Source organism: Enhydra lutris, unplaced genomic scaffold (assembly GCF_002288905.1).
Source record: "Enhydra lutris kenyoni isolate GAN:26980312 unplaced genomic scaffold, ASM228890v2 scaffoldscaffold9, whole genome shotgun sequence".
NCBI lineage: Eukaryota > Metazoa > Chordata > Mammalia > Carnivora > Mustelidae > Enhydra > Enhydra lutris.
The window spans coordinates 16,634,264-16,646,513 of record NW_019154093.1 but is presented as its reverse complement, the minus strand read 5'-3'; the positions used below and the strand labels follow the sequence as shown (position 1 = coordinate 16,646,513).

The following is a 12,250-nucleotide window of genomic DNA, read 5'->3' as shown; positions in this document are numbered from 1 at the left end:
TTATCTGGCAGGATTTAAGTTCAGGATGTCAAAATAGTGAACACTGTAGTGCCTCTTCTCCCTAAGATTCTTCAATACAATACCCACTTATTTGTCCTCTCTCTCTTACCAGCTACATACAGAGAAGGAAAAAGTGATAACACTCAGCTAGTGTTTCACGGTAGCAATAAGCCTGGGACAGAATTGGAACTCTTCTTTCCATCATCACACTCAGCTGGAAGTCACACAAAATCCTATCCAAAAGAATGGATAGAATGCTTTTTTTTTTTTTTTTTAATATTTTACTTATTTGTTTGAGAGAGAGAGCGCACAGCAAGGTAGAGACAGAGGGAGAAACAGGGACCCCAGCCTGCCCTGCTGAGCAGGAATCCCATTGTGGGGCTTGATCTCAGGACCCAGAGATCATGACCTGAGCCAAAGGCAGATGCTCAACCAACTGAGCCACCCAGGTGCCCCTGGAGTTGCCATTGATTGAGGTAGACAAGAATGAAGGAGGAACAGATTTGGGAGAGAGATCAGGAGCTCAATTTTGGACATGTTAAATCTAAGATAGCTATTAGATGCCCAGGTAGTAAGTAGTTAGACATATGAACCTAGAGGTCAGGGGACAGGTCCAGACTGGAGATAGAAATATGAGAGTTGTTGGCATACAGATTGTTACTTAAAACCATGAGACTAAATGAAATCACTAAGGAAGTAAATGAAGATGAAAAGAAAAGAGGTCTAAGAACTGAGTCTGGAGCTATGAGGAAGCATCAGCAAAGAAGATTAAAAAGGAATAGTGAGATAGAAGGAAAACTAAGATGGTAAAATGCCTGAAAGCTAAGATAAAATTTTTCAAGAAATTAGGAGGACTCAACTGGCCAAGTCTCACTTGCTGGTAGGGCAAATGAGATGAAGACTGAGAACTGACTAGATGTCACAACGTGGAAGTCATACCGAGCTTTTTAAGGACAGTTTCAGAGGAGTGGTAGGCCAGAAGCATCATTGGAGTACGTTTAAAAGAGGTTGGGAAGAAAAATTGTAGAGTAAACATAAGTCTTCCAAGGATGTTTCTGTGGAGAGAAAGAGAGAGTAGGAGCACTAGTTGGCAAGGGAGGGGTGGGAACAAGAATGTGTTTTGTTTTAAATATGAGAGAAAGAACATTATATTTGTATGCAGATGGAAAGATTCAGTAGAGAAGGAAATACTGATAATGCAGGAGAAAGAGGAGAGAATTTTTGAAGTATTTTTAAGTGATTGATCTTTGCCAGAAATAGAACAATAGGAGAGAAGCCAAAATAAGAGGACACAAATACAGTTAAATGAAGAGAGGTGGTGGTATCTTGTAGAAGTTCTCTCCAGATTGCTTAGTGAAAAGACTAAGACTTATCAGCAGAGAGTGAAGATGGAAGAATAGGTGTTGGATAATTGAGTGGAAAAGAAAAAGTGTGAAATTATTTTCTAGGACTGAATCAGCAAACCACAGCCTGTGGGCCAAATCCAATCCATTATCTGTTTTTAGAAGGCCCATGAGTTAAAAATTTGTTCTACATCCTTAAATAGTTGGAGGGAGAGGGGCGGAACTAAAGAAGAATAATATTTCATGGCCTGTGAAAAGTGTTTGAAATTCAAATTTCAGTGTATATAAATAAAGTTTTATTGGAACACAATTATGCTTATTATTTACATATTATCTATGGTTGCTTTAGGTCCACACCAGAGTTAAGTAGTTGCAACAAAGACTGTAGGGCCAGCAGAACCTAAAATATTAACGGGCTGTCCCTTTACAGAAAGTGTCGACATGTGGTCTAGAAAAATAGAAGAGAGAATGGCTGTGTGGGTACAGGTGTAGAGAGAGAGAGAGGGCTGAGATTTGTGTTTACCTGGGGTTATGGTTCAGCCAAGTGGTCTAATGAAATAAGTAGGGAACAGAAAGTTAAAGGTGAGTGCAAAAGAATGATGATAATTATTGACCATGGAATACAGGCTGAATAAAGAGGAAGGTGGAACATAAAGAAAGTTAGAGACCGTAAGAATTGAGAGTCCTGGTGGAGTTAAAGGATTTTCGAAGTTGGGAGTGAACTTAAAAGATAGGAAATAGCTGGGGTGCCTGGGTGGCTCAGTAGGTTAAGTGTCTGACTCTTGATCTCAAGGTCATGATCTCAGGGTCTTGAATTCAAGCCCCTATAATTAATTCATTAGGAAATAGTAGTAGGCTGAGTGTGGCTGTTTCAAATTGAGATTTGGAGCGAATATAGTTACCAATAAGGACAAGGTTTAAGATTTTCCCACAAGAAGGACTGAGTGACACAGAGGATTTAGTTTCTGGTCTTCAGCAAAGCCCAGCATCTAACCATAATGAAAGTGGACTCTGGAGGTGACAGGAGGCCCTTCTGTTATGGCATTTCTACCACCTCACTCTGGTGGTCTTACACTGCTGCACAGGTCTCATCAACAATGAAAATTTGCTTCTTGCCCTTATAATACTGGAAAACATCAAACAACATACATTTGCCTCATAGAAATCAATTTGACTGTGAGTTTCTTATGCAGTACAGAACTAGACATGTTAGAATTTATTGTAGGGGTATTTAGTTCAGAGATGGGAAACGTAGAAATGTAACATTTGATCCTTTGCTACTCATGCATGAATTTTTACTTTGGCGTAGTACTTCCAAATACAGTAAAGCAAATGAATAGAAATATACAGAAACTGGAGGTTTCTTCTGCACTAATAACTTTAATGCTGAAATTTAGGAGAATATTTGAAAACCTTACTTGATTCCACCTCCGTGTTAATAGATGATTTCATTGGAGTGCGGCCAGTGCTCGGATAGAGTGCTAGGATGCTCGTGCAGGGGCTCTTCCCTGGCCCAGAAAGAGGAAAAAGAGAAGTCGTAGAGATGACACCTGGGCTGAATCTCAAACATGAGCAGGAGTTTAACCAGATAAAGAAAGTGGGGCGGGGAGGAGGAATGTTCCAGATAGAGGGAATCACATAAGTACATGTTAGGACACATAAAATGACTTGAGGTATTACAAACAGTTTGCTCTCATTAATATATTAAAAAGAAGATATGGTGGGTTGTGTTTAGAGGTTTGGCTCTATCCTGAGGACATGAAAATGTCATGAAAGGGTTTTGAACAGGGAGTGACTGGTAAAGAGTAGGACTTCAAAGCTATTAATCTTAATTATTTGCTTCCTAAATATTTTTTAGTTCTAACCTGGTCATTGTGATCATTTAAGGAGACAGTTGCAGTAGTATGAGCAAGAGATAGTGAAGACCTGAAGTAGAATAGTAAAGATGATGGAGAGAGAATGACCGCAGAAATACTGGGGGGCGCCTGGGTGGCTCAGTGGGTTAAAGCCGCTGCCTTCAGCTCAGGTCATGATCCCAGGGTCCTGGCATCGAGCCCCGAATCAGGCTCTCTGCTCAGCGGGAAGCCTGCTTCCTCTCCTCTCTCTGCCTGCCTCTCTGCCTACTTGTGATCTCTGTCTGTCAAGTAAATAAATAAAATCTTAAAAAAATATATTAGGGAATAAAATGGGCAGGACCTGGTAAGGTGATGGTATCTGTGAAGATTGAAAGAAAGGGAGGAATCAGGTTTTTTAGTATATCTCCTTTTTGACCAATACAGGAGTTAAATGTTTATCTTCTCAGGTCCTAGAAAGGGAGGAGACTACTGCTTCATGTTGAGAACTAAGGCAGTGGGGAGGGGGCTTTCCATAACCCTCCTTGAGAGACAAATACACATGTCTCCTTACCCACCATACTAGTGGTCTTTAAACTAGTCGTCAGAACACTTTATCCTAACAAAATCTTATTTTTTTTAAAGATTTTATTTATTTATTTGATAGAGACATACAGTGAGAGAGGGAACACAAGCAGGGGGAGTGCGGGAGGGAGAAGCAGGTTTCCCACTGAGCAGGGAGCCTGATGCGGGGCTCGATCCCAGGACCCCGGGATCATGACCTGAGCCAAAGGCAGACACTTAAGAACTGAGCCAGGTGCCCCCAAAATCTTATTTTTTTTTTTTAAGAATTTATTTATTTGAGAGAGAGAGAGACCACGAGAGCAGCGGAGGTGGAGCAGAGGGGTGGGGGGAGGGAAACACTCTCAGCAGAGGGAAAGAGTCTGTTGATGCGGGGCTCGATCTTGTGACCCTGAGATCATGACCTGAGCCAAAATCAAGAGTCAGATGTTTAACCAACTGAGCCACCGGTGCCTCCAAACAAGATCTTATTATGTGAAACCTCTGATACAACATCTAAAACAGGGGCGCCTGGGTGGCTCAATAGGTTAAGTGTCTGCCTTTGGTTCAGGTCATGATCCCAGAGTCCTGGGATCAAGCCCCATGTCAGGCTCTCTGCTCAGTGGAAGAAGCTACTTCCACCTTTCTGTCTGCCCCTCCCCTGCTCGTGCTGTCTGTCTGTCTGTCTCTCTCTCTCTCTCTTTCTCAGTTGCTCTCACTCTATCTCAGACAAATAAATAAATAACATTAAAAAAAATACAGCTATAGCAGAGGTGAAGGGACCTGAGACACCTCCACAGAGCCCCTACAACTCTGCAGTTTGAACAGCACTATTCTAGAATGAATACAGCTGAAACTACCCCTACCTCCACTGGCCTGAGCCTCAAATTAAATCAGTTATCAGGGACCCCTACAGTTCATGGGCCCAGAAAGTAGTGGTATCTGCCTCCAACTATGGCAATGCACTTGCTTTAGAAATGGTTTCCTCTTGGGGCGCCTGGGTGGCTCAGTGGGTTAAAGCCTCTGCCTTTGGCTCAGGTCATGATCCCAGGGTCCTGGGATCGAGCCCCACATCAGGCTCTCTGCTCAGCAGGGAGCCTGTTTCCTCCTCTTTCACTCTGCCTGCCTCTCTGCCGACCTGTGATCTCTGTCTGTCAAATAAATAAATAAACTCTTAAAAAAAAAAAAAAAGAAATGGTTTCCTCTTGAGGCATGTTTGAGTATAGGAAAGGTAAAATTGATGAAGTGGAGTTACCACCTTGATCAGTCTTAATTATCTTGCCACACCATGAACAGGATCAGGATGAAGGAGAGGGAGTATCAGTCTAGTAGTCCCGCGGCTTGCCACTTGCTAGCCATATGCAGTTTGCCACTCACTAGCCGTATGACCTTGGACCATCCCCGAACCACCTCTCCTTTGGTTTCCTGTCCTATTAAATGAAGACTGGGTGATCTCTGAGGCCCCTTCTAGTTCTAAAATTCTATTAATTTGAAATAGCCAGCGTTTTGGAAAAGGCTTTTGATTAAAAATCCAGTCTCAGAGATTAGTCCCTGCCAGTAAGAAATGACCTGAAAGCCCTGTGGGAGGGAGTGGAGGTAAAGGAGCCTTTGGTATTTATAAATCCGTTTTCATCATTCTGTAGCTAGACATAGTACACTTTTGATAGTTTTAGTGGGAATTTTCCAGTATTTGGGGGGGTTGAGCTTTAGCCATACAAACACAGTGATAATGAGTAAGTAAGTGCCTCTGACCAGCTGGGACCAGGGAAACGTATGGGAAGCAAAAGTAATAATAGTTTGATGACATTGTTTTGTAAGATGTTGAGAGTAGACCCCACCTCTGTTACACAGAGTGCACCATTTCTCTGCCACTGAGCTTTAGAGAAGGCAGACCCTTCTCTTCCCTGGAGCTTTGCTGATACAGTAGTAAGAAGTAGCTGCAGAATAGATTACTGCTCAACTTAGTGGCTTAAAAAAAAAAACAAAACAAAACAGAAACATTTATTACCTCCCAGTTTCGGTGGGTCAGGAATTCAGGAGCAGCAGAGCTGGGTGTCTCTGGTGTGGAGTCTCTCATGAAGTCGCTGCCAAGATGTTGGCTCAGCCCGTAATCCTCTGAAGAAGGTTGACTGGGCTCAAGGATCCACTTCCAAGCCCACTCGCGAGGCTGTTGGCAAGAAGTCTCATTTCCTTGTCACATCGGCTTCTTCGCAGGGCTGCTTGAATACCCTCATGACTTTGGTAGCTGACTTTCCCCAGAGCAAGTAATTCAAGAGAGGTGGCAAAACACAAGCTACAGTGTCTTCTGTGACTTAGTAGCAGAAGTCATTCTGCCACCATTTGGAAGAAGGAAGACAGTAAGTACAGCCTATACTCAAGGAAAGGGAAACTAGGCTCCCTCAAAGAGAAGTGTCAGAATTTGTGGACAAATTGTAGAAGTGCACAGCTGGCTTTGGCACTAGTTTTCCAACTGAGGTGGTATCAGGAACAGGCTTTTCTCAAGAGTATGCCTGGTTAGTTAACAACTTAGTACAGACTCATAAACTGGTTCTAGAAGCTTAGTAACTATTGCTCTTCCCCATCCTCCCCCGCCGAAAATACACAACAGTTTTTAAGGAACTGAATGAAGGGGGAAATTTCAGACATGTGAGTGATGTTAAAGTTTCAGACATGTGAGTTAAGGTCATATCACTAGATATGACCATGTGCAGGGATGGAAAGCAAGCATATACTTTGAGGGATTCATACTAGGAAAGATGGACAAAAAAGCGGAAGAGAAAAGGACAGATACAATATCGTATGATACATATGGTTGAGGTTAACGTGGGGTAATTGGGTGCATAGACAAGGGGCACCTTACCAAGACTTGGATGTCAGGGAGTCAGAGAAGCTTTTTGGAAACAGTGACTCTTAGGTAAGGCCCTCTACTTGCCACAGGACTCAGACACAGAGGTTTATGGCCCTTTGTAGGGAACGACCTCACTGTTCTTTTTACCTTACAGAATGTTGCTGAGGCACAGTGCATTGCCAACCAAGTTCAGCTCTTCTATGCCACCGACCGGAAGGAGACCTACGGATTAGTGGAGAACTTTAACTTCAGACCAAATGAGTTCAAGTACATGTCTGTCATTGCTGAATTGGAGCAGAGTGGACTTGGAGCAGAACTGAAATGTGCCCAGAACCAGGATAAGACTTAGAGCTATGAGGGCTGGCTTACAGAGTCTGCTTAGCCCTGATAGTTTTCTGCAGCCCACCTGGCCCCTTGAACTTTTGGGAGCTTAGCAGCTATAAGGAGCAGTCTCTGATAGGTTGCCTTGTAGGCTTATCGCAAGAAGTAATCGTGGAGGTGAGCCCTATTACTTGATATTCAGGAATGAATGTACCCAAACATTCTGATAATTATATCCCCACATACTTAAGCCTTCCTTTCTAAGTGTTTGAGGTCATAACCAGAGAGAGCTAAGGATCCACAGGATGGTGACTTTACACAGTATAATAGTGCTGTGTATCCCTTTGACCTCATAGCTCCCAAATGATTAGTTCTTCATATTTATAAATTTGTGACAGGATAGTAAGCTTGAAGACCTGCTATAATTTGATGTGGGCTTTGCATACTCTTCCTGTGTGCCCCTTGGCTGGCCAAAGGTATAGCCCAAATATCCTGTTTAGACTCTAGAATGACCAGATATTGCCATCAGGATTCAGACTTCATCTAGATGTCTCCAGAGTTGCCTTTCATGGAGCTGGTTTGGAGGGTCAGTAGATTTCAGATATAGTGAAACACAAAAGTACAGTGCCTGCGCATTTCTAAACCATAGTTTGTTACACCTGCTCCTCTAACTTTGCCTATTAGAAGCTGTGTATCTGGAGAGGGTGAATCAGCGCAGTGTAAATAAGTCAACACTTTTGAAAGGAGAGGAACCATCCCGATTTGCATGTTGTGTTTTATTTCATTTGTTTTAAACAAGTCTAAGCCATGCCAGTACTATATGAAAAAGTAAGTGGAAGCAAATGTTCCCATATTGGGTATGGGGAAAATGTAGCAATAAAATAAAGTCTGGCTTACAGTCTTTTTACACCAAACAGTGAAATCTAACCTATGTGCTATCCTTGATGTCAGTGTAAATCTCATCTTTGGACTCAGCAGTTGCTTGAAATGCGAAAAATAAGAAAGGTATTCTCTAGCACTGGAAACTCACATTTGGTTTGTAGTGTCACCCTCTGGCTCCAGGCTCAGCGCTAGAAGAGGGCAGTGGTTACACACCAGCCTTCTGAATCTGAGGTCCCAGGGGCCCCCCAGGATTGTTGTCAACCCCCTTTACTATGTGTTTCCTTTTCTTGACCTGGCGTGCTCCACTTTGCTGCTCCTGCCTGAGGTCTGCTTGTGTGACCCCGAATTGGTAAGTGGGAAGGTAACCAGTACTTGCAGCCTGTGTGTTTGTGTATTTTCTTTATTACAGAAGTTTGCTTATAGGTTGGACCTGTCCCCAAGCTCTTTAGATGGGCTTGGACTTTGCATTATTTTCTGAGCTGTGTTTATTTTGTCGTACTTCTGAGTCTGCATAGAAAGAGACATTGTTTGTTTAACCTGGAATTGCTGCTACCCTTTCACAGTTTCTCTAAAGGCTGAACTGTTCCTAATGCAAATTCTGGACCTGCCTCTAGTTCTGACAGTTCCTTTTTTGAGAAACTTGACTCTGGATGTTTTGATCTTTGACATTGGGTGGAGTTGCCTTTGTGGGTATCTGGTTATGTTTGCCTTGCCCTTCAGATAGACCCAGTTCTTGGCCATAGTACATTTTATAACATCTCTACCAGAGGTGGAAAAGAGATAAGAATTGGCTGCTCATTCCTCCCAGCTTTGCCCTAGATCCCCACTTGCCAGAAAGGGATATATACATGGACAGTTACATTGGACATGATCAAAATGCCATCTGGCTATTCTTTATATTTACCTGGTACAATCTGGCAAAGAACAAAAGAAAATTGTTAACAGTCGGTAAATTTGTACCCAGGTGCAACATGATATAGAAAGTGGACAAGCTTGAGTTAAATGAATCTGGGTTCAGATGTCAGTGTTGGGTTTCATTGGCTGTATGCTGTTGAACAAATTACTTAAACCCTCTGATTCTGTTTCTCTGTCTATAAAATGTGGATAATATCTACCTCATAGGATTATGGTGAGAATTAAATAGGCTTATACATACACTATGGTAGAGATTAATAAATGTAAACACCCTTCCTCTTTTCTAACCCCCCTCCTCTCTTTAAAGACCAACACAAATATTAGCATTTCAGACATGCAGACCATTCTCCATTGCCGTGTCAAGAGCAAACCTTATCTCACAAGTTCTCAAACTTTAAATTGCAGTAGAATTACCTAGAGCACTTTAAAATGCATATTCTCCTGTCCCTCAACCTGCTGGATCATAATCTTTGCCAGAGGTGCTGGGAATCTGCATTTAATATGTGCTCCAGATGATTCGAGTGTAGGTCATTCACCAGTCACACATTGAGAACCATTGCCTTGCCTGTTCGTCACGAAAAATCTCCCATTAGCCAGATCTCTCTTTCCTATGGACATTAGACTTACGATTGGTTCCTTTGCTCTTGCCGCCCATAGTGTTCTCCCTTTGCATACTTTCCAGTATAAGTATGTGTGTATGTATCTTTTTCCCCACAAGACTGTGAGCTCCTTGAGGGCCAGGGTTTATCTCCATTCCCAGTGCCAAGGACATGGCCTGGAACGTAGAAGATACTCAGTTGTTTGTTGACTAAATAAATGACATGGATTTTAGCCAAAACATTATCTTGTTATGTATATGTTTATGTACCTATATTTAAATACTCTGAATTTAAGAGAATCTCTCAAGACACGTAGATTGGAACTTACTAAGTAGTAATGTTTGCAAGCCAAGATGCCAGCTTATACACAGTCTATGTATCTCACCAATTCCCTGGCATGACCTTGGCAGACTGTGGGCTCAGGGCAGTTCAGTAGTCCCTCACAGAGCACTTGCTCCAGCCGCCATGTTAGGTGCTGACACGGGGAGATGGAGAAGATGATCCCTGCTCTCCAGCTCTGTTCCAGCCACTGCCTGTGTCTCTCTTCCCTCAGGCCTCAGGTCTGGCACTTGGCCATAGTTTGCCTTGTCCATTCTCAGGAAGTTTATGCTGCTGCTTCTTTCCTCTAACAGTTTGGAAGCAGGAACTACATGTTCTGGGTTTTTTTGCAGTCTCCACAATGCTGATCTCTTATTCGGTCTTGGAGAAGAGGTATAAATGCCCACCCCCAGCCATTTGATTTAGCATTGATTCAGCAGTTATTAATATTTATTGAGCACCTATTCTATGCCAAGCATAGTTATAGGAAACCAGTGACTGCAGCAACAAATAGGACAAATAAGGCCCCTGTTTTCGCAGAACTTTTATCCCTTGTGGAGAGGACAAATGAATAAACCAATAAGATTATTTCAAATACTGGCAGTGCTATGAAAATAAAAAAAAAATAGTGTGCTAGAATGTGGAGTGGAAGCAATAACTTAGTGGTCAGGAGAGTGGTGTCTGCAGAGGTGAGAGCTGCTACATGAGTTGAGGAAAAGTGCCAGGTAGAAAGAACGGCAAGTGCTGAGGCCTTTGCAGCAGGGCCTGGCTAAGCATGAGTGTTTCTGGGCTCAGATTTCAAGGTTCCTTCCTTTCCCTGGAGGAGCTCACAGTTCAGCGGGCAAGACACTGACATGAATAATTACAGTATAAGACAGTGGAGCAGTGCCATCTCAGAAGAGGGGCAAAGAGGGCTCAAGAACGCTACTGGGTACTGTGGGGAGATGCACGTCTTCCCGGACCATGGCACCCACCATGAAGTGCTTATGGTTCTAAAAGAGAGTAACAGGTAGATGATATCAAAGTTTCAAAGACTATGTGCTCCATGCAAAGAGGTCCAGTGAGTTCAGAGCTGGCCTTATAGTCTATACCCATTAACAGTAACCTCTAGCACTGATTATCGGAAACTCACCAAGTGCCAGACACTGTGTAAGCCCTTTGCATGAGTTAGATCTGCCCTTCTCACAAGCCTGTGAGATCAGTAGAACCTGCTGGTTGGTGAGATGCATGGCTGCTCTCTGTGCACCAGCCCTGACCTCCTCTACTTCCAGCTCAGAAAAGACAGTAGTTAGTTACGCCTAAGCCTAGCCCCAGCAGCCAGCTCAGGCCCTGAGAAATCATGGGGGTTCTTGAATCAGCCCTTGCTCTGAGACACAGGTTTGCCAGTTTTTCCTGCTGTCAACTAAAGAACAAAATGCATGTGTTAGACATTCCTGATTTCTCCAAACCTTATTTCCAAAGGCATCGTGTCCTAATCAAGGAGAACTTGTTTTGGGTTGTTTTGTGCTGCCCATAGCACTTTGGTCTTGGCAGTTCTCCTAATGTGGCAGGTTGGTGGCAGCATTTTTATCCCTGTTCTGCTGAAGGAGAGACTTGGTACACAAAAAGGGAAGAGATGACTGAAAGGTCACTGCCTGCATCAGGAGCCAAGCCAGGAATAGAAGGCGACTGTCCATGCTCCAGGCTTAATGGTGTCATTTGTGACATCCAGTGAGCCGACTCATCACTTGCGTAGGACCATCTCTGAGCTCTGTGGACCTCAGGAGCTGGAAGCTGTGAGAAAAATTGGTTCAAACCGTTATGAATCCTCCCAGGCTCCCCTGAGCTCTCAGAACCAAGTCCCTTTCCAAGTCCTCCCAGGACAAAGGAACTTCAAGATCTGGTCAGCTTCTCCAGGCCCCTCTCAGGCTGGGCCCTGACGTACTCCCTTAGCTCCAGTCATTCTGGATGAGCGGCAGTTCCCAAAATACCCCGTGCTCTTCTCACCTTTGTGCTGGTCTTTTAGGATGTGTCTGCCAGCCTCAAATGCCATTCCCTCTTCATCAGGTTAATTCTTACATGCCTTTCAAAGCTCCCTGGAAGCATCCAGAGCCGGCCTGACACCTGCCCTCCTCCCTGCTGCCCTCTGTGCCTCCTCAGTGCTTCCCAGCACATCACATGGTCCTTGTGCTTCCCCAGCATTTCGTGCTTGGTGTTTACAAGGCTATTGCTTCCATAGATTGGACACTTTTTGGAGACAGGGATCATATCTTACTGGACATTATCTTCCCGGGGTCCAGAGTGAAGCTTACACAGAGAGATACCAGTGAATGTGGATTAAATTTATCTTAGATGACTACTCAACTCAGGCCATCTGCATCCATAAACATCCCCCACACCATGAGATCTAGCCTTAGCAAAACATACTGTGATTATGTCCCAGCCCAGGTAGTGGGCATTTTGCTTGCTCTTATTACAGAGGCTGCACGTAGAAAACAAAACCACTGGGCCATCAGAGAAGGCAACCAGGTTCAGGGTATATAAGCAGGAGAAACTGAGAGACAATGTCCAAACTTTTGGAGCAAGATAATTATTTTAAAGCATGTTCAAGCTCCTATCTTGGCTTACTAAATCTTAATGGTACAAAAGACT

The 12,250-nt window shown here is 43.5% G+C and overlaps 1 protein-coding gene across 2 annotated transcripts in view; it reads left to right on the top strand.

The window, feature by feature from the left end:
• Positions 1-9,534, top strand: part of LOC111143348 (ATP synthase mitochondrial F1 complex assembly factor 1) — a 31,041-nt gene extending 21,507 nt beyond the window's left edge. The window contains exon 9 of one of the 2 annotated variants that reach the window (XM_022497027.1): positions 6,739-9,534. In XM_022497027.1, coding sequence (XP_022352735.1) covers positions 6,739-6,933 — 195 coding nt within the window. In that variant the 3' untranslated portion in view covers positions 6,934-9,534. The remainder of the gene's footprint in view (positions 1-6,738) is intronic. The other variant, XM_022497028.1, reaches the window with a different exon arrangement.
• The last annotated feature ends 2,716 nt before the right edge of the window (positions 9,535-12,250 follow it).